The sequence below is a fragment of the Leptonychotes weddellii genome, chromosome 3 (genome assembly GCF_054177405.1).
Source record: "Leptonychotes weddellii isolate Sample4059 chromosome 3, ASM5417740v2, whole genome shotgun sequence".
Classification (NCBI taxonomy): Eukaryota; Metazoa; Chordata; class Mammalia; order Carnivora; family Phocidae; genus Leptonychotes; species Leptonychotes weddellii.
Window position 1 is genome coordinate 73,810,198 of NC_138371.1, and position 27,823 is coordinate 73,838,020.

Genomic DNA, 27,823 nt, shown 5'->3' on the forward strand with positions numbered 1-27,823 from the left:
ACGAGCCATGCATAGAGCGGCAGGCACGTGGTTAATACAGAGAAGAGTGGGAACCACCGGAACCCTGGTCTATAAACTGCCGGAGTCCACTGCTGATCGCCAGGTTCCGGGCATACGGCACACATGCGACCTAGGACTGCGTCAGACATCCTCTGATGTGACGTCAGAGAGGCGCCCGCTGTCATCGCAGTTCCCGTGACTAGCCCCAGGCCTGGCAGGTGTCCAAGTACAGCAGGTGCACCGGGCTCCCGCTCTCCGTGGGTGAGGTGAGGGGAGTCAATTAACCTTGCCGGGTGCAAACAGGTGAGTCCTGATGTCCCTCGTAGCCTTCCTTTCTACTCTAAGTACTGGTGATGTGCACTTTGTTTCTTCCAAGGACTCCCCAGTTTATTGGCTTAATACAGTAAAGTGAAAACCACTATAAAAGGCACGATTCACTTACAAGTCATAGGGGAAATTAGGAATGAGAAAACTGAGATGGGCAAACAGAGGACTGTAAGAGAAGGAATGTGGGCTCTAGAGCCAAAACTAACCATGTGACCTTGGACGGGTGACTCCACCTCTTTGGATTTCAGTTTTCTTTTAGGTTTACGGCCTGAAAGGAGACAAGGAGAAAGCAGAGGTCATGATCCTGAGTCATGTGCTTGGGAGCAGCAGGCCCACATGCCGAGGACAGACCAGCATGCGTGGCACAGTGAGTACCTGGCTCGCATGTGGGGCCAGGAACAGAGCTTTCAGATGCCAGGCTCTTCCTAGCAGAGGCAGCAGGCCGCTTGCTCCCAGACGCTGGCGGAAGCCGAGGGTGCTTTTGTGTTCCGGCTCTGCTAAGTGACTCCTTGAGTGCCTCCCATCTCACTTTGGGGAGCTTGTTAAGCTCCAATAAAGATGCTGCTGGGCTGTAGACTCTCAGAAGGAGCTGTGATTCCGGAGACGCCGAGTGGACTTGATTCATGAGGCAGCGTCAGGACCTTGAGTGAAGAGCATGCACAGGAGCCCTGGGCGTGAGCAGCCCCCAGGCGCAAAGATGGACACCGGCCCCAAACCCCCCTCACTGCAGTTATTGGGAGGGTAGGGAATATTCTCTCCCTGTGCAACAGCCTGAGAGCAGCTTTTCCCCAAAAGGACCAGGGGAGGGGGGGAGGTGTGGGAAAGGGAAACCCTGAACAGTCTCACTGGGTAGAATCAGATGATTCCCAGTGTCTCCTTCGCTAAGTAGCAGGGGTGATGGGTAAAGGCATCGCTGCAGTCCAAGGAGAAAATACCTTCTCCTAGGAAGTTTTTGATAATAACGATGAAGAACAATACAACAGGCCCCAAAAGGAGTCACTTAGCCTAAGAGCAAACCGACACTTCATTACAGTTTCCGCTCTCCCAGAAATGGAATCCTGAAGCAGTCAACTAGGAATCACCTAGTCAGCACTAGGCAGGTTATCTGCCTGACAGACCCCTGCCATCCCCTGAAGGAAAGTGACCTTGCCGGAACCACTGTGCTTTTTGCCTCTATGTTCCCACTCCCTCCTTGCCTGTAGGTCAAGAGTACCCCTCCTCCGAGCTCACTTCTATCTGCTAGATTCAGGCCGCCCAATTCATGAGTCATTGAATAAAGCCAGTAAGATCGTCAAAATTTACTCAGTTGAATTTTGTCTTTTGACACAGCAATCTCTTCTATTTAAGTAGCATTTTCATAGAATGCTTGCCCACAATTTCTCGTCTGATCCTCCAGCCAAATGTGAAGAGTAGAGAGTGGCGGGCTAAGCATCTCCGTAATTCAGGTATGGAGATGAGGCCACTGAGATGCTGCACGGCTCAACAACGTCACCACAATCCCACAGTTGGTCAGTGCGAAGTAGAGTGGGAGCCAGGTCCCAAGTCCCTCGTTATTTCCATTTTGGGATTACTCAGCAGCGCCATTGCTGAGTCAGCGCTCCAGGCATATTTCGCTTTTGCATGCATGCCCCAGAAGGGGGCGCTGCAGGACAGAGAAGAGGCCAGGCTGGTGATGGGGTCTGCAGGCAAGCAGCCTGCCTGGAGGCAGCAACCCGTGACCAGACGAATCCGCCCCCAGCCTTCCTCCCCAACTGGGCAGTAGCCCATCAGAAGCACCCTCGGCCGGGAGAGGCGCAGGTAAATGGAGTCTGTGGTAAAGCGGGGTGAGGGGGAGTTGCTCACAAGGGAACCCCCTTTACTGTTTCTGCCCCTTTCTGTAGCTGGACTTGCAGATGCATGTGTGGTATGGTTGGCATGTGTACTTTTTCTAAACCTAAAGCATTAAAAGGAGACTCTATTAATCATCCTGACAAGGCTGGAGGTGAGGTAGGGGCGGCTCCTCTCAGCGGGGCTCCCTGAGCAGCCTCCTCCAAGGCCTCACAGAGACCTGGGGAAGGGGGACCCACCCAGTGCCCCTCAGACTTCCCATTAGAGCTGGCCCAGATGGGGCAAGAGAACCCTGCTTTATCGGGACCTTAAACAGCAGAGGACAGAAGTTATATATTTTAAAAAGCAACCAGAGATCATTAACGTCCTAAAGAGAAGAAAAAAAAGTCAACATGAGTTAAGCTGAATTCTTACAGCAAACAGTAGGGAACTGACAGGAGTGACTGCAGCCTTCTAAGTGTCTGTGGCCTGGAAGAAGGATCCTGACAACCGCTGGGGCGCGCAGACTGCCTTTAGGTGCATCCTCCGGCACCCCTGCTGCGGGGCGTCCTCCTTCAGTACTGTTGTGATGATTCCTGCCCAGATGCACTCGACGGCCTAACGTAATTCAACTAACAAGGAATTCTCAGATTCCTCTGACAGGAGAAAACAGAAAAGTGGCAAAGGTATAAAACTTGGTATAAATGGCTTTTTGAGGCTGGTTGTGGGTGTACACACACACACACACACACACACACACCACCCCCCCACTGTTCTGAGAGGCGGTGTTACCAGCTGCCCAGAGCACAGACCTCGGGACCAGACTGCCCAAGTTTCGGTCCTGACTCCTCCTCCCAACTGTGAGGCCTTGGGCAAGTGACCGAACCTCTCTGTGCCTGTTTCCTCCCCACTAAAGTAGAGATAATGGTGCCTACCTCGTGGGGTTATTAAGCGGATTAGATGGATTTATACATGTAAAGCACTTAAAACAGTATCTGGCACACAGCCAGAACAGTCTCTGGCATTCACTGGCTCCTTCCTGCAGCTTTCTGAGCATTCTGAGGTTCTGGTGCTGTTACATGGCATCCGGAACAAGTTTGCCAATTTCTCTAGTTTGATATATACATTCTGAAGGAGTAAAATAGGACTTCCGGTACATTTTTTGAAGAGCAGGCCTATGAGAATTACTTGCAGTCTGGTCACGGGGAGGGGTGAGGGTTTGGAGGGTGCCAGACCGGGAGGGGCTCCCAAACTGAGCCACTGGCGCTGGGGAAGCAAAGCAGATAAATCCCAGCCTTCACCATCCACAGCGCAGAAAGTGGAAAGATCCACAGGGGTTCTCTGCAAGTCTCTGACTATTCTGAGCCCAACTAACCACACAGAAATTGTGTTCTTTGCAGATTGGATGAGGAACCAGCAAACGCCAAAGGCAGAGTAAAAACCCCATGGCTCAGGATGCCTTTTGTCAAGTGAGCCCACATTTTCATTTGATGTGTCACCTGAGAGATGCCTCCTACTTCTGTTCCATTTATCATGTACAGAAGACAAATCACAAGATGTAACCTGTCACAAATGCCACAACTAAACCCACCAATACACACGTCATCAGAAATTACCTTTGCAGGCTATGGCTTCAGCTCCACATTCTCCCACAGATACTCACGGGCTCTGTACTTCCCAGGCATAGCCTGAGCACCATTCAGGGCTCGATGGAACAGGAAACGTCCAGAAAGACTTGCAGGAACCCAGGGAACAGTGGGTGTCCGTGCAATGCTCCTGCACTGCAGAGCCCCTGTATTCTGGGACCTGTGGGGTCATTGCCCACGGATGCTGAAATTTGCTCTGTCATCGAGTTCAGAGGACTGCTTTCCCATCTTAAATACACAGGCTTCCGCCTAAGTATCATCCACATTTGAAGTTTTACTGCACAAGTCACCTTTAACAATCTGATATCTGGAAACGGCCTCTCCCGAGTTCTTTGGAGAATAACAATTTCAAGCAAGATGGGTAAGACATCATAAAAGCACATCATTTGCAGTGCCCTCAATCCCACTTACCAAACGTTCCTTTGGCACCCATCCTTCCCGTTTTTAATTGATTAAAGCAATTTACTGTCTGGCTCTCATGCAACATTAAGCAAACCAAGAATGAGGGTGTTTCACATACACAATGCCTGTGTGGCCACAGGATTCCAGTGCCCTGAGCTACAGAAGTCTCCTTGCTGAGAGCGTATCTGATCGTCCTGCAGCCTGCCTTTCGTTATTCTCCAAAGGCTTCACACTCCAACGTCCTCTCCTAAGACCCCAGACCTATACATTAATACTCTCAGTAGGTTAAACAGGAACACAAGCATGCCAACCTTCTCAAAAGATGCCAATAATCTTTCAACATTCAACGTGTGCAGGGCTCCGATGCATTAGCTGAAGAATACCGCTGTGCTAACATGTTGTTGGAATAAGTGCTTTACTCGGGCAAGAAGAAATTCAGCTATTACCCTGGTCTACTGACCTTTAACTCAATCTTACCTTAAAAAAGTGTTTAAGGCGCTTATTTATATCAGTTGCTATCATTTCAGTGCTGAAGGAACAAATGTCAGGTTTTCTGGGTTCCTCACTAAGAAATAAAAACAGATCTTCGAGCCAAGGAAGGGGCAGAAAGGTCAAGGCTGACTTTACTCATGCTTTGAGTCTGAGTGGCTGTCCGCTGAAATGAACTCTTCTTCTGAGGCCAGACAACGGTTCATCCCGACACGGGCACTGAGGCCTTCAATGGGAATGCCTTTAGGATAACTCAAGAAAAAACAGACCAGACAAAGTTTAACTCAATTTTATTTTCCACTTTTAGTATTTTTCAAATTATACAACATGCAGTCTGCCAGAGTATCCATACATCTTCATTTTAGAACCTAGAGGATAACCAAAATTTCCCACGGGCCAGGGGAGGGTTACTTCCAGATCTTTTGTTACATGTACTATATATTACAGCATCATTACTTGGTATAAACGGCCATTTTCCCCCTCAAACCACCAAAACAAGTTTGTCCACAAAATTTTTTTTTTTAATGAGAGCTACTGTACAGATACATAAAGCCCCAGAACACACATCTGCAGTACACATTACATACTTTACAAACTAGACATGTATAATCCTACAGAATGCCCTATTCCCCTTATATCTGCACACGATGAAAAGTCTTTAAAACTGGTGCACAAGATGTAAATGTGTAAGCAGACTTCATGGAGCAAGGCTTCCTTCGGCAGTTACCTAGCCCTTTTTTTCAATACTTTTAGAAAGGCTAAATTGTTAGTGTTAAATGAAACCATTTTAAACTACAATGGTTCCTTTAGCTCGCTCAAAATATTAGGGGTGAGACAATGAAGTGAAACCTTCCCCCTACCCCCTCCCAGTGAAAAACTTCCCCAATAGGTCATGTAGCCAGACTCTAAATGTCTTCTGCCCTGCTAAAAACAACAAAACAGAACAAAAACACTTCAAAAAGGGGACTGTTAAAGACTTTTATTTGCTTCCAGTTATTCCTCTAGGAAAAGAGAACCGATAATTCCCCATGAGTCTTGGTGATGGCTCAGTCTGGCCTTGGACAGAACTATCACTCCTTCATGTGAAGTTAGGGCATCAAAAAGTCACTAGATGCTACATTCTAGACAAATATTTTTATTTCTTCGTTTACACCAATATTTCTATGAACTCTAATTTTTGTAATCACATGATACTATTTCCTTTAAGTCTTACTCCACACTTATTCTCCCTACTACCTGCCATTCAAACAAGCAAACTGTACAGCATTTGAAGAGATGATGCATTTGTACAGAATTCTCTAGTAATTGACCAAAACACATTTGGCATTAATATATTTTAGTCTCCAACCATAAATCTTTTAAAGTTTTAAAAGCACTTTATGAATTGATAATACAGTCAATGAAGGAATATACTCCATTATAAAAATGTAATTGGTTAAGTTGAATCCAACCATAAATCTTGATATCCCAAACAGCATTTCTCTAATTTAACAATCCACCATCCTGCAGGTAGAGATTATTTGTATAAACCATCTGGCTATTCCCTTATTAGCATCAAAAAGTAAACTTTCAAGAAGAAGCATGAGATAGAAAATTATTCACAGAGGAGAAACACACGTTCTCTCTCTCTCTCTCTCTCTCTCTCACAAAAAGTAGCATACAAACAAAAATATAATCACAGGCTCAGCCATTCAGAAGTGCAGTTTTTATATTTAGAGTACAAATGTAAAGGAGTAATAATTTAAAAAAAAAATGAAAGTTGCATAAATGTGGCTTTTTAAAATGTGGCCTACAGAGGCTATGGTCCTGATCTTAGTTTATCATATAAAGTAATATTTAGGGATCCACTTGAATATGCTGTAGAATCCATTCCAATAATCTGCCCACCTTTTAGTCACAGTGTAGGAAAGTTAATTTTGAGGTCCTATAAAGATTGAAGCTAGGTGAACTGACTGGCTGATCAGCAAGTAGCAAAATTATCTTTAAGAGACATCAAAGCCAACTTTCTCTGTGAATAAAAGTCATGTGAATTTTGTGAGTCCTTTGTGGAGATCAAAAAATACGGGACTACAGGTGAAACGTGTGGCTCTTTTTGAAACATGAAAGGGCCAAGCAATTCTTTAGAAATAGAAAAGGGGTACCCAGGGAAAAGTTACTTTGGGGAGAATTTAAAATAATCTATTAACGAGAGCCCCAAAAAAGAATTATTGACCTTTGTTCAATTTCCACACATAAATACAGTTGCATAATAGACAATAGTGGTATGACAACTATTAATTGGCAATCCTCTCCAAGACCAATGTTTTAGCTTCTAAAATCAGAGCCAAACATATTCACAGCAAGATTATAATCTATGGCATATGTTATTACCTGATCAAGTTTGCAAAACCTGCCCTACAAGGGCCCTTCTATCAGACTGCAAACAGTCATGGAGCAGCTCTATTGGGCAAGTACTGGCAATATAAGAAAATCAAAAGAATTTTTGAAGTGTAAATGAATGCAAAATCGTCATGTTTGTGAAATAAATATTTCACTAGAATTGGTCTTCTTCTTTCTCTTTACTCCCTCCCCAAAAAACAAAACACATATAAACAAAGTACAACATTTAACAAATAAATTAAGTCAAAGCAGCTTTGCTGTGTTAGGGAAATTTTATACAAGAAAAGTTTGGAAGTCAATTCACAGTCCTCAGTGCCTTACACATGCATGCGCGGGCACGCACACACACACACACAGACACACACACACACATGCCCTCAAACTACAACTCACACAGTGAAGAGAAAGCTCAATGTCTCCCCAGCCTACGTTTCATTCCAGTGGTGACAGCAGCAGGGACAGCGCCAGCTCACTCATCTTGGGCAGGCACTGAGATCGGGTGGGTGTGTTCACTGAGATTGGTCTGGTTGTCACTGACTTACCCTCAAATTTGTCAAAACCAGTAGCAGCACACAAGACCAAGTTAACTGAATCCTTGTCAGCTTCCCTGAAGACTCCTACTTGGAAATTAATCCTTTTAAAATCCGCGACTGGAAGTAAGAGTTGATTCAGCTTTAAATTCGTATGTTGGAAAAAACCAATAGTTAAATGTAAAAAAATCCATCCATACTGATTTCTTCACATTCTGCCTAAGAAGATGAATCTATCTGATGCCAGAGAGAGAAGTCAAATAAACATTCAGCAATGAAGGGTTAAAATAACAACTTATTCGTAGGCACAAAAATGCGTCAGTCACTCCCCCGCCCCAAGGCTTCCTTTTCCAACTGCTGGAATTGATCCTGGATTTCAACTGGCCGTACCCCCTCCAGGCTTAAGATGGTTCCCTTACGGAAAGAGGCCATCCCCAACGCAAGCTCCAGTAGGATCAGGGAGGAGGAGGCCAGGAGGGCCACCCTATTTCCAATCATCCAACTTTGCAGCATTTTCAACACTTCCGAAGGAAGGATGTTCAAACTGGGCTGGCTGAGACTAGTTGCTGCAGGTTTAGTAGCAAGCAGCTCAGGTGAATTTTATGATTTTCTGCATTTACATGGATGTGTTTGAATGAACAAATTCTACATCGCTACTGTCAGATTGTTTTTCTGCCTTGAAGAAATTTGCTTTGCTTAACAGGTGCCCTCCTAAAAGGTGTTTTTACAGATCCAAAGATGTGACCGGGGCGGGGGGGATTCAAAATGCTTCTTTGGGGTGATTTGTTTCGGAAAAGTGTTCAGAATGAAAATTTTGAACCTCGTAGCAGCACTTTTTTTTTTTGTTCCCTAAAAATATAAAGGAATGTATTTATTTCACAGGAAACCAGACAGCTGCAGCAGAGCATGAGCCCCCCGCCTCCACGGCACTTGGTTGATCCCCCCCAGGGAATGGCACGTGAGGGCGTTTGCTGGGACGGCACACTACCAAGGAAGGAGGCTCCGGGGGCCGCCCAGAGACCACCCAACAGCCTAGTCCCTGGGCCTCGTTCCCAGGAGTAAGCGGATCTTCTGTAATCAGCCCCTTCAGATTTCTCAGGAAGAGAAAAGTCAAAGCACACATCTGTACACACAGAGATTCTACACAGCTCAAATATCTGAAACTGGTGTACTGCAGATGGCTGGGGTAAGCAAGTGTAAAAGAAAATGGAAGTTGTGGAGGGGGTGGGGAATAAAGGAATTGGTGATTAATGTAGTCCTTGACATGCTACGTGGAGAGCCGTATCTGTTGAGAGAGAACCAGAGAGAGAACACGGGAGTTAGAGGACACAGTGGAATTTCATTCCTCAGACAAATGTTTTGGTATTTGGAATATCTGGAGTAATCAGATATTTAGATAAACATTCTAGATATTTAGACCAGTGCTGTCCAGTAGAAAGACCATGTGAGCCACATATTTGATTTTAAATTTTCAAGTGGCCACATTAAAAAGTGGGAAGAAACAAGTAAAATTAATTTTAATAACATTTTATTTAACCCAAGAAATTCAATATATTATCATTTCCACATGTGATCAGTACTATGTGTTGAGAAATCTTATGTTGGTATCACCATGGAGCTACTTCAGTCTTTTTCCCACAATGTTTGCAGTGTGGTGTAGGCACATCTCGATGTGCACCTGGCCACATTTCGAGCCCTCAGTAGCCACATGTGGCTTGTGGCTAGCGTGGTGGACAGCACAGCTTCCTACTTACTGCTTTTGCCCTGACAACAGTCTCTTCCAAAAGTCCGTATCTATCGACACAGGTCCGTATTCAGAGAAACATAATGCATTTTCTCATTCCTGAGGGAGACTCGAACACCATTCACACTTGTCAGGATTTTGAGGCAGGTCAGACACGGCCCCTAACCCAGGAAAGAGGTTCCTAGTCCTGACTGCACTGGGCTGATGGAGTCACTCAGAGGGCACCCCCTGGATGTCACCCCACTTCCCATGAGAGGTCTATCCGATCATGCTCAGGTCTCCAGGATAAAAGCCTGGGCTAGTCCTGACTCAGAGGCCAGCCCGGAGTGCTCTCTGTCGCCTTCGGACCAACTCCAGTAAAATCTACTCTTAGGGGCGCCTGGGTGGCTCAGTTGGTTAAGCGACTGCCTTCGGCTCAGGTCATGATTCTGGAGTCCCGGGATCGAGTCCTGTGTCAGGCTCCCTGCTTAGCGGGGAGTCTGCTTCTCCCTCTGACCCTCCCCCCTCTCATGCTCTCTCTCAAATAAATAAATAAAATCTTAAAAAAATAAATAAATAAAATGAAATCTACTTTTAGGAGGGAACCAAAAGGTTCAGCTTCCTCCCACCAGCTGGAAGCCCTGGGTCTGTCTGTGGTCTTCCCATGGGTTTTGTGCAGAGCTCACCGGGGGCTCACAGCTCACCCCACTCTGGGGTGGGGAGGTGGCGACAGCAGGGGTATGTCGAGCCTCAATCTCGAGAGACATGGGAAATACCCGGCACAGAAATATGATAGACACTAAGAAAAATCCATGTGCTCATCTGATTTTAAAAGGAACTCCATAACCTGACATGTTGTGCTTTCTGTTCTTGCCTCTAGAAGGCTTAGATCCAAATTCAGGGCTCAGCTTTGGTAAACACCCATCTCAGATTCCTGCTACAATGCTCTCCCCCCCTCTAATGTGTTTCTCTTCACTCTCCCGACTCTTATGTTATAATATTGTAAGCAACCTCACACAGTTTATATAAATAAGCAAAATGTAAATTGTAAATCAACAGAAAAAATTCAGGGTGTAAAAAGGGATTATAAAAGTACATAAGAGCAAAGTGGGTGGAGGGGAAAAAGAAGAGAAAAAAAGAACATATTCCTTTTTATAATACCCCCTCCTCCCAGACACAAAAAAATAAAAACTCAGAGAGCTCATTTGGTAATTACCACCTCTTGCTCCAGTGATGTAACTATTCACAAATATAAAGCTGCTCAACCAAAAATGGCTTAAACAACCTTATACGGTAATATTCAGGTCATTTTTAGATGTCAGAGAAAGAGATTTGTTTATGGGAAGAGCATCTTTAATGTTTAGCCTCTCTGGTAAGATTTTGTGCTTATTATTAGGACAAGAAAAAGTCCAAAAGCCTGGTCATAGTGGTCATTTAAATTCATTTCGAGCCGAAAACCAAGCAGCGCAGGGATGTTTTCTGAATATCACCACTCGAATCCCCATTTCGCTTTTTTTTTTTTTTTTAATTTTATTTATTTATTTGAGAGAGAGAGAGCACATGAGAGGGGGGAGGGTCAGAGGGAGAAGCAGACTCCCTGCTGAGCAGGGAGCCCGATGCAGGACTCGATCCCGGGACTCCAGGATCATGACCTGAGCCGAAGGCAGTCACTCAACCAACTGAGCCACCCAGGAGCCCCCCCATTTCGCTTTTCTTACAGGTTCATTTCTCCAAACACACCATCTCAGGATCACTTATGGGTCACCCTGGTCAGATGAGATGGTCTTCCTGCATGCCCTTAGGGCTTAATGTGCTGACAGAGCATTAGACACACGCTCGACGGGGCGGCCTCAACAATGCCCACAGACCGTGAAGTCACACAATTTCCACCAGCCGACCTTTCATTCAAATCCCCCACCCCTCCATGTGCAAGATTCAGCACATTCTGGCTAATGGTACAGAAGAAAGAGGGGGACACAAAGGACACCCAACCTGCTTAGTCACTTCAAGGAGGGCGAAAGAAGACAGAGACTGTGACAGGCTGCCGAAAGGAAAAACACAGGGAGTCCACCAATAAAGGTTATTCTAAAGAGGTGGTCCATCTTCATCCTGAGTTACAGATATGTCCAGCCTGTCTGCCAACGCAGTCTTTCCAGCAGGCCCAAGAAGAAAGGAGTCAACTGGGATACTCCCGTCCATCTCCCAACTATCTGAATTTTCACCTCTTCTGATAAATTCAGGAGAGAAAATGGATAGAACTTATAAAGGTCAATGGGTTAGCTCCTGGAGAAACAACTTCTGACCATTCTGATCGCCGAGAGTGGCCAACCCAGAGAGGCTGGCAAACCTTGAGAACATTTAAAACCCAGTTCTGTTGACCCTCTTGGATGGCTCAGAGTGGTTACTCCCTGAAAAGCACGGTACTGGCCCAAGTGACCTGCTCCAAGGCCACCCCTGCACCTCTGCCAAACTGGAGATGGTAACAGAGGGGCACCGTGTGACCAGGCTTAGAAGGAAATAAAATCGCCTTTCTTTAGAAGGGGTGAGAAGGCTGAAGAAAGAAGCGAATTACACAAGGGTTTTGCAAGAAGTATTGAGAGGTCTTCCCCAAACTTTGGCTTTTGCAATTGCTTGCAAGCAGATTTATGCTTAATCCAAACAGCGCGTAGTTCTATCTTTTCTCCTGCCTTTCTACCATTCAGTGCCCACTTGCTAAGAATTGCCAACTGTACTCTACGCATCGCTGCTGAAGAGAAGCAGCGGCATCAGGGCAATCTGCTGTGGGGGACGATCGTTCTTCCTTCCAGGCCCCACCATTGCTCCCTCTGAGCACACAATGCTGGTTTCCACGTCCCAGGCTGCAGTGCCCGCCTGCACTGCTTACTGGCCCCTCTCCGAGTCCCATTTTCTCTATGCTGTTTAGGCCTGTCCCCACGACATACCATTGGCTAATGCTTGTGAGGCCCTAATTTTTGCCACACGCTCTCCCAGGACTTTCCATTCTTCTTTCACATCTCTCATTCGATTCTCAGAGCAAGCCTGTGATGAAGAAGGTACTATGGGGGTGCCTGGGTGGCTCAGTCGGTTAAGCCTCTGCCCCTCGTCCCACTTGTGCATGCTCGCATGCTCTCTCTCTCTCATTCTCGCTCTCAAATAAATAAATAAATAAAATCTTTAAAAAAGAGAGAAAGAAGGTGCTATGATCATAACTTCTCCGCACCTAAGAATCCTGTCTGGAGTGACAAGGCTCAGTTTTCTTCAACTAAAATAAGACACTGCAACTGAAAGAATGCAGAAGCAGATATGAGAATCCAGTGTTGTCCACTGAGCCAAATATTAAAGAGATCTGCAAACCTGCAAAGCAATTCCATTCTACTAAGTTTTCATTTTGGAAAATTACGTTTCATTAAAAGTGACATTTGTCTTAACAGTAGTGATACTTAAAATTTTTGCTTCAATTTATATCAATAATATAAAACATATCAAGAGATATAGCTCAGGAATATAAAATCTCTTTGATGTTGATACTTTTTAAGACTACAAAGGGTCTTAAGGCCAGGGACTTTAGGAACTGCTGCCCAGCGGATCAGAGTTCACAGTCCAGGACCCACCACGGACAAGATGTGTGATCTTGACAGTTCACTTGGCCTCTCTGGAGAAGGTAGGATGGCATAACGTCAACACGGGCCAACGCCGCATGCCTGCTCTGTGCCAGGCACCTGCCTAAGCTCTCTGGATTAATGCATTTAATCCTCACAGCTACCCTGTAAAAAGTACAGTCATTTGGCACATTTTACAGAGGACAAGGAGGCACAAAGAGATGAAGTAACTTACCTAGTACATGGCCAAGCTGAGATTCAACCCCAGGCAGCCCAGCTCCGTATCCTGAACCCACAATCGCCCAGCTATGTACCCCGCCGGTAGCAAAGAGTCCCCCTGCGGAGAGGGGATTCACATTCTTGTGTCTCAATCATCTCATTGCTAGGATTTTCCAACAGCAGGAGCAAGCTGAACGGCCAGCGGCTCCGATGTAGACCACATGTGTGCCCTGACTTTACTACTTCGGAGGGTTAAACTCAAAAGCAGCTTCTCGCCCACCCTCCACGTGGGGAGCGAACCCATTTCTGCTGTGGGCACAAGGCAACTTGTACATTTTAGGTACATATAACATTTTTTATTTGTGATTAAGTGGGTATCATACCCAGGAGAATGGTCAAGGTGAACCCCACCAATGATGCAAGATGGTTTAGGTCCAGATATTCAGGACAGAGAGAAGAGTAACAAGAAGGAAAGAGATTTAGAAAAGCAAAGAGAGTGTAAATGAGGAAGTGCCAGCTTGGAAAGCTCAGCCTGCCTAAGGACTAAACAGGGAAGGGCTGCCTTTTTGTTCTAGTAGTCAAAAGCTTAGAAAATTCTATTCTGCCTGAGGTGGAGGAAAACAATGAAGGGCGGGGTGGGGGTTTGAGAGACAGCGGACTTCCTAGTTCAAAGACAAAAGAGCTGGAGGCCTACGTGCCCCTGAAGTTTAGGGCTTTAGCTGAAGTTAGTAAATGTGGGGAAATGGCCAAAGACTTTGAGTCAAATAAGTCTGAGGTTTAAGTGCTAGCCTAGAAAATACTGGACTTCCTGTCTCTAATGTACACTTGGAATTTCCCCTTTTGGGTGTAGCTTACTGTGACAGTTAAGCAACAAGTAAGCTTTTTTTTTTTTTTTAAGATTTTTTTTTATTTATTTGACAGAGAGTGTGAGCACAAGCAAGGGGAGCTACAGGTAGAGGGAGAGGGAGAAGCAAGGACCCCAGGATCATGACCTGAGCCGAAGGCAGACACTTAACCACTGAGCCACCCAGGCGCCCCTGTGACAAGACTTAAGAGTAGAAAACCATTTGTGCATTCCAAATGTCTGGGCCAAGCCCAAAGACCCTGACTATGACAGGCACACAGGACACATAGGGTCCAGGATTTCAGGGCCTCAGTCACAGATGACCTTATGGCAGCAAAAGGGACCAGTCGTGAAAGCCTGGAGATCTGTGTTCTGTGTCTGCTTCCAGCACACCACTTAAGAATGTAAAGGTATTATTTTTACTAACAACTAACAGATATATTCACAATAAAGGTCTTAAGGTAGTAAAACCTGAAGACAGAGCCATCCTACAGTGACTGTCACTGATCCAGGGAATGTCACATAAATCAGAGGTCATAACAGAACACCTGGTCTGCTTGGATGGCTCTTTGTAGTTGCATTCACCCATGTGACCCTGCTATAAATCGCAGACATGCTTTTTCTAGGGCTGTTTTCTTTATGCCTCAAAGCATGAAATCATAGTCTAAAAACATGGAATTGCTTCTTCTGTAAGAGCCCTAATGAGTTCCTATTGGCTCTACCACTGTGATTTTACCAAATGTTTTATCCAAGTTTATTAAAACTTAATTTTTAAAAATATTTTATTTATTTATTTATTTGAGATGGGGTGGGGAGGGCAGAGGGAGAGGGACAAACAGACTCCAAGCGGAGTGTGGAGCCTGACGTGGGGCTCAACCCCAGGACGCTGAGATCATAACCTGAGGCAAAACCGAGCTGGATGCCCAACCAACTGAGCCACTCAGGCACCCCAAAACTTTATAGGCTATGATTTCTAGACTTAATATATATGGTTTTTTAATAAAAGTACAGTCCTCAAAATATCAGAGTCTTTACCTACATCAACAAAGTGAGAGGCATCCTGGGCATTTCATTTATTTCACAGTATTTTTAATTCTATGTTTTTCTTTCCACAAAAATCGAAAGCATTAATATGTGCATATTCTAGGGGTGCCTGGGTGGCTCAGTTGGTTAAGCAGGTAAGCATTTGACTCTAGATTTTGGCTCAGGTCACGATCTCAGCGTTGTGAGATGGAGCCCCGCATCAGACTCTCCCCAGCAGGGAGTCGCTTCTCTCTCTCTCTCTCCCTCTTCCCCTTCCACCCACACTCTCTCTCAAATAAATAAACAAATCTTTTAAAAAAATATGTGGGTATTCTAGATTATCTAGCTGACTACCTTGCAACCAAGCATTCCCATGCAACTTCAGCCCCACACACGCTTTATGCTACGACCAAGTGGACACTACCCCTCACAACTTAAATATCCTTCAGCTAAAGTTGGACGCAGCAGGACAATGATGGGTTCCAGCCACAAGATGACAAAACAGCTTGAAGGTATGCAGTGATTCTGCTGTGTTTCTCTTTCTTTCTCTTTTCTTTTTTCAAGACTTTATTTTTAAGTAATCTCTACACCCAACATGGGGTTCAAATTTACAACCCCAAGGTCAAGACTCACATGCTCTACCGAATGAGCCAGCTAGGTGCCCCTCCGCAGTGGTTTTCACACAGAAAGGGAACGAAAGAAGTGAGCCCTGCCATGGCACACAGAAGCAACACAGGTAAGCCAGACTCTCCTAGAAGCAACACATCCCAGAATCACACTGCACCCAGCTCTTTTCAGAGAAAAGCCATCTTTCATTAACTTCTGTTAAGGTTGGTAATTTGATTTTGGTTTATGGTTCATTTCAATCTAACTTCTAAATTTGTTTTGACTTGATAGTTATGTAAGATCTAAGTATATGCTGTTGTAAATTTGCAAATACCTAATTAAAAAAAAAAAAACCTCTGAGTAATATGAGAACTTTATCCCCTGAAAAGTACTGTATTTACTATTCAAATCCGAGAAATAATGGCCTAAATAAAGGAGAGTCAAAAGACCCTTTTGCCTCAAAGCCTTTTAGAAAATAGTGAGGTTCCAGCGGTGCCCCACTGGCGCCATCTGGTGGACACACTTGAACAAGCAGCCAGCGGCTAGTCAAAGCACTACCTGGAAGGAAGTCCCACCGCAGGGCCCGCAGAGCCAGGGAGCCAGACGAGATATCTAAATGATGTCTGCATTGAATGTGGGGCCATGAATAAGCACTCAGTACTGCCTCAGAGGTCTACTTCACACCTTATCTCTTCAGCCTGCAACCCCATCTCCCTGCCTCCCTGCTGCTTACCTGGCTTCTTGCGCAAGAAAACAGGCACTAAGATGAGACCCATCCCAACTCCCTGCCACCCCATCTACCACCTACCAGCACCTGTCCTTCCTCCTCCGCCTTCCCATCACCTCCGCCTATGCTCCGGATTGCAGCTCCTCTCAGGCGGCCAGTACTCCCTGCCTGTAACTCTCCCGTCTCCCACATTATCTATCTCCCCGCAAGAGCCTCTGAGGAGCCCCTGCTCTGACTCCCCCCCACACCATCCTTTCCATGGGGTCCAGCACAGGGTGGCCTTTCCCAGTCATGAACCAGGTCCCACCACTCCCAGGCCCAGAGTCCCCAGTGGCCCCACACACTCAGATCGCACTCTATGCTGCTGGCCCGGCTCAAAGGCCTCATTTACCTGGCCCCTCCTTCCCTCCCAACAACCCTGATTATGAAGGTCTCTGTGTTCTCTGGGCTCCAGCCCTATCAGCCTTCCTGACTCCAAATAACGCCAGCCAGCCCCACCTTCCAGCCAGTGTCTGTGCTACTCTTCCCCAGTCACTCTGTGGTTGGTACTTGTTCTCCTCCCCCTGGCAGCTCCCCTGGATTTGACCTAGCTGAGATAGAAGCCAGCAGTATCCTGAGTTCTGATTTCTCCATGTTGGCACCTTTAGTCGCTCTGAAACTTTGAGCATAAACCAAAATACTCATTGTGACTATTCTTTGAAACCTGAAATGAAGCAGAAAGAACCCCAAAGATATCCAAATGCTGCCCAAGTATGAATATGCTGCTCTGGCTTCAATAAGAGGGCTGGGAAGAAGAGTCAGCAGCTGAGATCATTTTTCCCTAGGAAGACACACTTCAGAATGAGCATCTCAAAGATCAGGAAAGATCACCTCAAAAGGTTTTGATCCCAACTAAGCAATGAATTCCACATTTCCAATCATTTTTTTAAAAAGATTTTATTTATTTATTTGAGCGAAAGCGAGAGAGCATGAGTGGGGGGAAGAGCAGAGGGAGAGAGAGAAGCAGACTCCCCACTGAGTAAGGAGCCTGATGTGTGGCTCGGTCCCAGGACCCCAGGATCATGACCTGAGCCGAAGGCAGACACTTAACCAACTGAGCCACCCAGGCGCCCCTCCAATTATTTTTCTTAAAAAATGATTTTGCATTTTCTCACTCCCAGTTAAAATTTCCCACTTCACTGGCTACTATCCTTTTTTTTTAACCTCCACTGACAAATACCTAGTCTTTTTCTTAAAAATAGTCAATGTTCTTATTCATAACCTTTAGATGAATAAAGGATAATAACTTTAAAACACCTTATATCTGGTCATAGCATCAAATAGGATACTCAGTCATGGGCCTTCTGCACTCAGTGGTTAGAATTTAGGGCTAGAGAGGGACTAAAAACTATTTTGTAACAAGGAGACTAGAAGCCAACATTCATCCATCACCTACTGTGTGCCAAGTAGCGCACTGCTACTCTATACAGCAGTGACGTTTTTATGGAGCACTTGTTAGATGCCAAGCAGCTTAGAAGCGTGACCTCAGTCAGTCCTCATTTCAAAACCAATGGTCCAGGGAAAGGATTCTCCCCATTTCACAGACAAAGAAGCCCACTCTGAGGGTAAGTAACTTAAAGAGAGTAGAAGACCCAACTAACACCTGACCCAGGTCTCCTGTCCTAAGCCAGGCCTCTCTACCACACCGCCATCCTGATAACCAGAAAGGGGCCCATTTGTTTTGTGACGTGGGGAACGGCCCAGCTACAGGAGTTATGTGCACGGAGAGAGTGGGTCAAGGGGGCTCTAACTGCAGTAAAATAATCAAATCCACTTATAACACTTCAAGTTGAAGCAATGGGCCACCAGGATGGGTGAGGGTGGTTCTGTTAGTCTGAAGGTCTTAAAAGTCTCAGCAGACCCACTGCTTCTCAATCTCAAGTGTGACAAGGGAACACTGGGTCGTATGAAGCTTACACAAAACGTGGGTCGACAGACCTTTATGGGATCGCATGTGGAAAGTGGCTGTCCACTGCACAGTCTCTGGACCCCAGAATCCCTGGGCCAGTGTACATATTGAGGGCTTGCCGGGAGCCAAGCACAGCCACCGCTCTGCGAGGTTACATGGAAGGGGGTAACGTAGCTGCATAGTAGGTGCTCAGTCAGCGCAGGCTCTGGTTGCCCCCCCAGCATCCACCCCCTCGTCTTCAGCTAAGGAACAGTACTCTTGGGCGCCTGGCTGGCTCAGTCGGTTAAGCACCTGCTTTTGGCTCGGGTCATGATCCCAGAGTCCTGGGATGGAGCCCCACATCAGGCTCCCTGCTCAGCGGGAAGTCTGCTTCTCCCTCTCCCTCTGCCCCTGCTCTTTCTCTCTCTCTCTCAAATAAAGAATTAAAATCTTTAAAAATAAATTAAAAATAAAGAACACTACTCTTTCGTGGGGCAGTGATGTGCCTAGCTCAAAGCGGCCGCTTTCCAGCCCCTTGCAGCTGGACACGGCCACGTGCCTCAGATCTGGCCGGAGGGACCAGGCATCCGCACTATATGGACTTCCAGGAGGGCCATGAGAGGACGCGGATTCAGCTGAGAAGCTGCTTTTGCCTCTTCCCGGCTTCCTCTCTGCTTGCTGACCATGGTGTGTAAGCACGAAAGCTAGAAGAGTAGAAGTCACTGAGGTGACCTTGAGGAAGGAAGGTACTTGCTGAGGACAGGGGATCTACACTTAAAAGGCGAGCTTTCTGCTGTCACTACAGAGTCGCTTTACCAGCCACTGACAGACCACCCTCAAATTTCCTTCACACGACAGAGAAATCCACTTCCGCCCCAGAGACGCCACAGTTCCTTCAGGATAGGAGTCCCCGAACTTTGGTGGCTAACGAAATCGCCGGGGGTACTCGGTACACACACAAAGGCTCAGGCACGACACTACTTCACGAAGCCTTCCGGGTGCCAAGTGATACTAACACCCACCCAAGTTCCAGAACCACGGCTTTAGGTTTCTATCCTACGTTGCCTCACAGGAGCTTACAGTTCCCTTTGAGGGCCAGCCCCAACACCGACGACAATTTTCTGACACCCAAATTATTTTATCTGTAAGGGAAAGCGATCGGATCTGAATGGGGGTGGCCCGCTGCCAAGACCATTTCCCATCCACCCTTTCAGGACACGGCAGATGGCGGTGGACATGCTGCCCGCCCTCGGGCTGCCTCGGCCTTCCCTCCTGTTCCCTAATCTGACCTGTGCCTGTCCCGCTCGTTGGCATGCTGCCTGGGGCAGCACAGGACAGGGCCGTCTGGGGGCAGGCGCCAAGCTTCCTCCTTGGCAGTTTTGGCGTGAGCCTTCGCAGTGTTGTCATATCCCGAGAGAGGGCTCCAGCCCCTCACATTCACGTCCTGTACCTTGATCGGAAAGGACAGGAGAGGACTCTGTGCTCTCCGGAGTTGGCTTTGCCACGCCGGCCGGCCCATCCTGTAAGCTAGCTTCCTCAGTGAGGGCTCAGAGCCCAAGGACAGCATTTGGAGCTCCCCCCTCCCGCCCACAGGTTACTGGTGCAAAGTCAAGAGTTTTCCTGAACAGTTTTCTGGCCACCGAGTTGTCTGTCTGCCCTGCCCAACGAGTAACCTCTTTTCTCCATCTCAAGTACAAAAGGACAGTTTGTGCTCTCTCCTTCTCTTTTCTAAAGTGTATCCCTTTTTGTTTCTTTGTTTGCTGGTAGAGCAGAATCACACATGCAGATTGTAGGAAGAGAAATTTATAAACCGCTGTCTCAAAGAAAAAAGTGGTCCTGACCTACCTAGATATAAATTAGCACGATTCTTAAAAACCCGTTTGTTGAGCTCAGAAAGCAATTACAAAAATATGACTTTCTATATCTGGCTCTTTCTTTAGAGTCAGTTCCTGGAACTTAACGCAACCACCCACATCTATCTGCTCTGAGCGAAAGCAGTTGACGAACAGGTAATGCCCTTCTGGAAGCCAGCGACACAGGGAAGTCCCACAGACAGAAGCAAGCTCAGGTGAATCATTCGCCACACCCTCATCCATCCCTGGAGTGTCCCCAGCGCCAGGTGGCCCTAGCGAGATGACCCTGAGGCTCTGCACTGAGTTGAGTGTAGGTAAGCTACACCCCTAAGGCCTGTTCCAGAAGAGCTAAACTGCTCACTCTTGGAGGGGCACATGCAGACGGATGAGAACCAGGCAGGGCCAGGGATCTGCCCCAGGGCTGCCCAGGACAGAAACCACCCCTGACACCAGGGACTCACTTCGTATTTATTTCTGGTAGTGAGTGGCGTTTGAAGAGCTGCCTCCTCCCCCTCGGATGGTGTGGACGGCCGTCGGAGACGATGCTGGGTAGTGTCCAGGGCGGATGGGCTTGGCTGTATCCGACAGAAAGGACAGAGCATTCAGACTGGGCTTAAATGGCCACACCCACATGCCCACGGGTCACATGTGAAAACCAAGACACACAATTTTTATCGTTACAATTCTCATCAAGCATCAGACCTTTCTGAAAACAGGATGTCTGCACTCCCAGACAGTACAGTTAGCTAATCCAGGGCACCCAGTGGTTAGGGGACAGAGAGAACTTATATAGCAATTACTTTAATTCTGGCTGAGGAAAATTAGAAGGACTTCCAATTTTCTTTGAGGCCGATCCATAGGGAACATTTGGATTCCAAGGGCATCTGCGTAGCCCCTGAAACTGGGTGCAGGTTTCTGCCTATGATGCACTTCTCTGGGAAGAAGCTTTCTAGTTTCCAGATTTACAAAGAGCAAGAAATCCAATAAATGCAATGAAACATTAATCTAAGGTATGATCTAAAAACTAGAAACATGAAGTTGTTGGTTTACAAAACATCTGCACAGCATTATCTGATGGGAAATAATATCACATGTTATTGGAGGCATTTCAGTTTAAAAAATAAAAGCTCTCTAGAGAACATTCCTAAATCTCTTTACCGCCTGTGGCTCCATCCTGGGAACTATGACTTAGCAGCTACACCCCCATTCCCAGCTCAGGCAAAATGCCCAAATCCAGGTCTGGCAGGGGCTGAACGTCCAGGCCTCTTTCCCACCTGGGATCCACACCCTGCACACGGAGGCCAGCCTAGCTCTTTCCAAGGTGCTTCCAAACGTGCCCTTGCAAGTGGCTCTCCCTGAGGCTTCCAGCTACACCCCGCCCCTTCCCGTTCTGCTTAGTACAGAACAGAAGGGGCCTTTGGGCCTCACTGAGAAACAGCCAAATATTCTAGTGCTTGTGAGAACATACCTCCGTTTACAGCCAAATACCTTTAGCTGACAGCCTAAGTTGGCCACCTTCTCTGCTCAGCTCAGCAGCTCTGAAGACCACAACGTGTCTGCTGCAACCTCTCAGGATAAGGAAGCAGGTGCCTGACACTGCCCGTCTCCCGGGGGAATGCAGGGTGCCTGGAGGCGCCGGCTAGCCCAGCTGCCGCGGGCCTGACTATAGCCTGCCAGATGTTCCAGAGCACACAGCCCAGAGCAGCAGAGCCCTGCCTTCCAGGAGGGGCGCGAGAGGCACACATACCGATCTGGGCCGAGTGGGCCCTCCTGGCCATATTCTTGGCTCGCACGGCCTCCTTGATGCGATCCACCTCCTGCTGGTAGCGCTTGCGGTCCCGCATGGCGTTCTCCTTGGCCTCCTTCAGTGCGCTCTCCAGGGCCTTGACGCGCTCCGCCGTGGCGCGCAGCCGCTTCTCCAGCTTGGGCAGCTCGCAGCGCAGGTCGGCGTTGTCCCGGACCAGCTGCGGGGAGAGGGGACGGGGGCGACTTACCAGGGAGGTGACGGGGCCGGCAGGAGGGGCAGACGGTGACAGGAAGGCGGCTAGAAGCGGACTCTGCGGCCAAACAAGCAGCCCCGCTAGGTGGGCGCAGGACGTCCATGTGACCACCAACGCTGGGAGCGCCCAAGGAAAATGGAAATCCCGTACCCGGCGCCTCCCAATTTGCTACGCACGCCTCTTGTGTGCAAGGAAGTGGGAAGGGGTGCAGAATGAAATTAACGGCCACTTCCGGTCACAGGAAGCTTTCAGGTGTGGGCAGGATTTACTTCCTCTTCGGTTTGCGTGGGTCGGGGAGCTAGTGTGAGGAAGCTTAGCTACTCCAGCACTAGCGTGTGAAAGCTGAGCGGTGTTAGGCAAGTTCAGAAGCACTGGGTACAGGCGTGAATGTTCTAGAGCTCTCTGTAGGCCTCCTCCCGCGCGGGACGCGTTGTCTCCACCAGCATGTGGTTTGGACCCACTTTGCAACATATCCAGAGACTCCCAGGTAACTCTGGGATACTGCTCGTTCTCTTACTACCTAAGACCCTCGGTTAAGAAGCAACGGGTGAGACTCGGCGCATTCAGGGTGGTCTGGCCACAGACTGGTGGTTGCCAGAGGGGAGGTGGGGGGTGGGGGTGGGTGAAAAAGGTGAAGGGGATAAAGAGGACACTTAGGGTGATGAGCACTAAGTAATGTATGGGATTGCTGAACTGATACATCCCCAAAAATAATACAGCGCTGTTAATTATGGAATTAATAAATACAAATTTTTTTAAAGTAAAAATAAAATGAAGGAAAATTTTTAAAATTAAAAAAAAGAAAGAAGGAAAAGAAGCAACAGGCTTGCCCTGGGTTTAAAAAAAAAAAAAAAAAGGCTCAAGAGCCAGATCTATTACTTCCTGACATCTGACTTGGTAAGTCATCCAACCCCTACACATCTCAGGTTTCTCACCCATAAAAAAGGGGAGTATATAAGAGGCCCATTGTGTGAATCCCAGTGGATCCAGAAAAGTTTTGAAAATCAGAAAGTGATGTATGAAGGTTACCCATCCCGAGGCCACACGTGCATTCTTTACCAGCTCCAGTGCCTGGCAGAGAGCAGGTTTTTAATATTTATTAAAATATTCATTGAATTCATAAAATAATGAATTTCAGAGCCCTATTTCAAATTAGTGAATTAGAAAATCACTAATTGCAACTCAGACTGCAGTTTCTGCTTCTATATTTCTCATCAGTAATTTGCTTGAATGACTTCAACCATGTTGAATCTGTCGTCCTCCCTTTGGGGAAAAATGCCATCCTAGGTAATGTTGAAGAGGATATAGGTCCAAGAGAGATGCATCCCCTTAACCATGTGGTCCAACAAGTTGGACCATTTTTTTTTTTAATTAACATATACTGTATTATTTGTTTCAGGGGTACAGGTCTGTGATTCATCGGTCTTACACAATTCACAGCGCTCACCATAGCACATACCCTAAGTTGGACCATTTTTATCACATTCCAAATCTTTAGGATTTAGGGGAAACATGAACATTCCAGTAGTTATACAGAAAGGAGAAAAACAACTGCCCAGATCACCAGTAGGTTTGGCCATGCATTCTGCTGTCCCTCTGGATAAACTCCAGAGCGTCTTAAGAACTGGAGAGGGTGCCCAAGAAATAGGGAAACAGAGCAGAGAGAAAATAAAGCAGGTCACTTCCTCTCTCGGTCTGTTTCTTCATCTGCAAAAATAAGGGGCCTGAACTGACTCGGTGGTCTTCACTTTGCATTCTGTGCAGCCTGTGGGTCCAGGGCTGGAACCAGAGGCAGGATGATAAGGCAGGGTTCTGAACACCCCACTTCCCAAACCCCAAGAGCTCAAACTCCGATTCCTTCCATCTGGCTTCGATAAAAAACTTTTATATATAAGGGAAGTCACTGAAGACTAATTAAAGGACTCCAAGATCCTTCTGGCACTAATGTCCCCTGGTGATGCAGAACCTTCTCCCCGAACTGTGGCCAGATACAGTGGAGCTTCTTTCCGGGAGAGTAAGAGAAGCAGAGGAAGTTGGCACAACTCTCCTACCTGTTTGTGAACCTTCGTGAGCTGCTCCAGGTTATTCTCCAGGAAGGAAATTTTCTGCTTCTGGGCAGCACTGCCCCCTCCATCATCGCTGTCCAGCTCCACACTCTGCACCAACACCAGCGGTCAGCAGGCAGCCCCGCCCACAGCCCCAACATAAGCTGGACAACATTCTAATTCTTTATAAAAAACCACCACCCCAATCCCACCAAAGGTCATTCTGAAAGTGAAAATAAACAGAGGTTCTACAAGTTGAGACTCAATGACCTTCCCAATGAATTCCCTTGGCTGATGTCAAGGGTTTTCCGAGCATTATAGTTTAGAGAATTGAAAACAAAACAAAACCAAACAAAACTTCCAATCTTCCTTTGAAAGATACAGATTAGTTCTCTCTGTGAAATTTACCTCTCCCTTGCAGGTGGGTAAATAGACTTTTCTTTTCAAAAGGAACTGTTCCAAAACTCATTAAGAACCAGTGTGAAAACATAAATCCAAGACCTAAATCTGATTTCAAACATCCCAACTGAGATAAGTCACCAAGCTGTTGGGCGAGTGCCTGTGGTCCCAACAGGAAGTCTCAGTGGCCTTTGCTTGTCCCTTCAGCTTCCAATCCCATGAAATTACTTAATGAATCCATCTCAAACTAGTCACAGCATCTGAGCGCATGGATAAACTCTTGAAATTCATCAGATCTAGAAATGGACAAAAACTGCCCTCCTGGGCCAACAGGTAAACTGAGAAACACATGTGCAAACACATCCTGGAGCCCAAAAATGGCAAGGCATCCTTGCTGCGTCTGATTACAGAGGAGACCATCGTCCCTCCTTCTTCTTCTGAGAGGTGATGGCTGCATGCCTATCTCAATCCGGGGTTCTCAAACTTTGCCCAGAGGAGGGTTTGTTAAAACTCAGATTGCTGGGCCCCACCCCCAGTCTCTGCTTCAGTGGACCTGGGGTGGGTCTGAGAATGCACATGTCTAGCCGGTGATGCCAAAGCTGCTGGCCAGATAACCACACTTTGAGAGCCACTGGTCTACAAGTAGGTCCTTTCTTGAGAGTTTTAGATCATGAAATCAGGGAAGCCTGATCTTAAGCTCCCTCGGACCCTCTCCTCCCTGACTGAGCTTTTCCAGTTCTTGCCATTATCTCTGCAGTCTCCCTCTCCATCCCCTCTGCTCTGGCCTCTCCCTCCTACCTGGTCCAGGTCTGATGGCCATTTCTATTTTGATAACTATGGTCACTACCTACCTGCCCCACCACTGCCATTCGGGCCTTAAACTCTCCTATCATTCTTGCCTTTCTTTATTTTTGTTTCCAGGCCTGGAACCATGTTGTCAGGGGCCACGGCAAATCCATGCTCTGACCTTCAGCTGGACACTCGCACCACTGCTCGGCAATCCTTTCACTCATCCCTGACAAATCCGCCCCTCCCGCCCCGCACCCCGGGCTGCCTGAGCTTTCTCTAGGCTCTGTGGGCTCTCCACTGTCTCTCTTCCTTCTCCATCAAGGACAGAGCCTCCACATTAACTGAGAAGATCAAAGTCGTCAGATGCACCTTTCCACGGTTATGTATTGTCCTGCACACGTCTCCATCTCAACTCTCCACTACTCCTCTCTGGGAAATTGTATCCCTTCCCCTTACCAAGCTGATACATCCATCTATGCTATTAATTCTGTCCCGCTCAGATCTGACTCCATCAACCCTCTCTTTTTTTTATATATATATTTCACCTCCTTCCCTTGGTTCCGGTTCCTTCACACAGACACATAGGCACACATGTGCATACTTCTAAATACACCTTCCTTCCATCCTACTACACAGCTGGCTATGGCCCATTGCTCGTCCTCTATCATGTTTAAACATATTTAAAGAGCAGTCCCCCTGCCGCCCCCACCTCTCCCTCCTTCCTGAAACTTCTGCAAGCTGCTCTGGGATTCGCTATACGGTGACTCCCTGAGATCACTGTGTGGGGCACGAGGATCACCGAAGCCCAGATTCAGAAGTCACACGACCTGGATTCCATCCTACCTCCAGCTCTTCCAGCTGTGTGACCTTGGGCAAGTTACTTAACCTCTGAGCCTACCGCCATTAAGACAGAACTGCACAGTAAGAACCACTTACACGAGGTTGCCAGGAAGAGCAAATAAGACGCACACTGAAGTGCTTCATACACTCCGACCCAGCCCCGAACGGCCCCTCACGGGCAAACGGGAGGCTCCTGCCTCTAATTTCTCTGGGTTTCTGGCATTGCTCACCAAGCTTCAGGGCAGCAATGCCTGACCAGACCCCCTGGATTTTCCCCACATCATGCACAACAGCTCTCACACTGCGGCTAGATAGGTGTGTGCTCATTTGAAATGAAAGGCCAGGGAGAGGATTATAACTTCCTTTTACTAAGAAGAAAAAAGCAGATGGAAAAATATTCCCAAGTACTTTTTTTTTGCCCCCAGTACATTCTTTGAATACATTTTCTGGCCTGAAGTAATTAATTTTTAAGCACAACCAGCCCCAATTTAAGCAAGTGATATTTCAGCAGCAAATGATTCTTTCTGTCCATCTTCCTTTTCTTCTCAGTAGTGTTCACACAAAATAGAACGCACCTTTTTAACCCGGGCAGTCAGATCCTGGACAAAGAGTTTCCGGAGGTTATGCAGAGTCTGCAGCTCCCGAGACTGGAAGGGAAGATTGTGAAAATGACACTGAAGTGGGGGAGACACCTTGAATTTGGGACACATCGGACACCAGACCATCCCCATCTGGTTGCCCCAGCGACCCAGGTGGTTCCCACCTGCTCTGCGAGCCTACCATCCAGGCCACGGGGCTCCCACAGTTCCCCTGGCTTTCCTACCACATATGTCCACCCCTCCACCTGTCTCAAGACTGCCCTGAGGGCAGAGACTGGGAGCTCAAACCATGAACTAAACTAGAACAGAGCCTACTCATTAGCAGTGTTCTCAATAGAACTTTTTCTCACCCCTCAACCACAAAAGTTAACACTTTTTCTCACAAAAATTCCTAGTTGGCTATGTTGTACCAGAATGGATTCTTTTTTCCTCTAATTTATCACGTACACATTACACAAAATGCCGGCAAGTCTAAACGGAAAGTTACCCACAATCTCTCCCATCCTAGCAGACCGACATTTTTCCTATTTCCACGCCCCCTTCTAGCCCTGGGCCATGTGCGTTGGCTTTACATCACTGAGCTTGTGGATGAAGCAGGTGGTGGGCCTTATACCCATGTAACCCTAGGCAACCTACCTAACCTTCCAGTGCCTCAGCTCTCGTATTTGTAACAGGAGGATAAATAGTCGTTGACTCACAGTTGTTGTCGAGATTAAATGCAGTAATCCTTATAAAACTCTTACAGCCGTTCCTGGCACATTGTAAGTGCTCAGTAAACCCTGGCTAATATTAACTTATTGATGCACCATATTTGACAGCCATTTCTTCAGTAGGCTTTTGTTGTTTCCCTTTGTTGTCATAATATTGTTATGTTGTAATTAACTTCTTGGGGGTATTTTTTTCTTCATTTTGTATTATTTTCTACAAATGAACTAACTTTAGGAATTAGATTGTGAAGACAAGGCTCTGAGTCAAACCTGGTGACCTTTGTTAACAAGATCAGAAAACCAAAATAATTCCTCCCATTCAAGTCTCCATGTTCTTACTATCA

General features: G+C 46.9%; 1 protein-coding gene across 2 annotated transcripts in view; it reads right to left on the reverse strand.

The window, feature by feature from the left end:
* Nucleotides 1-4,943: 4,943 nt before the first annotated feature.
* The window catches only part of KIF5C (kinesin family member 5C), a 171,810-nt gene continuing 148,930 nt past the window's right edge, over nt 4,944-27,823 (reverse strand). For both annotated transcript variants that reach the window (XM_081814471.1, XM_081814470.1), the window contains exons 22-26: nt 26,749-26,820; nt 24,152-24,256; nt 21,848-22,064; nt 20,562-20,675; nt 4,944-8,864 (exon numbers count right to left, since the gene is read on the reverse strand). In XM_081814471.1, coding sequence (XP_081670597.1) covers nt 20,569-20,675; nt 21,848-22,064; nt 24,152-24,256; nt 26,749-26,820 — 501 coding nt within the window. In that variant the 3' untranslated portion in view covers nt 4,944-8,864; nt 20,562-20,568. The remainder of the gene's footprint in view (nt 8,865-20,561; nt 20,676-21,847; nt 22,065-24,151; nt 24,257-26,748; nt 26,821-27,823) is intronic.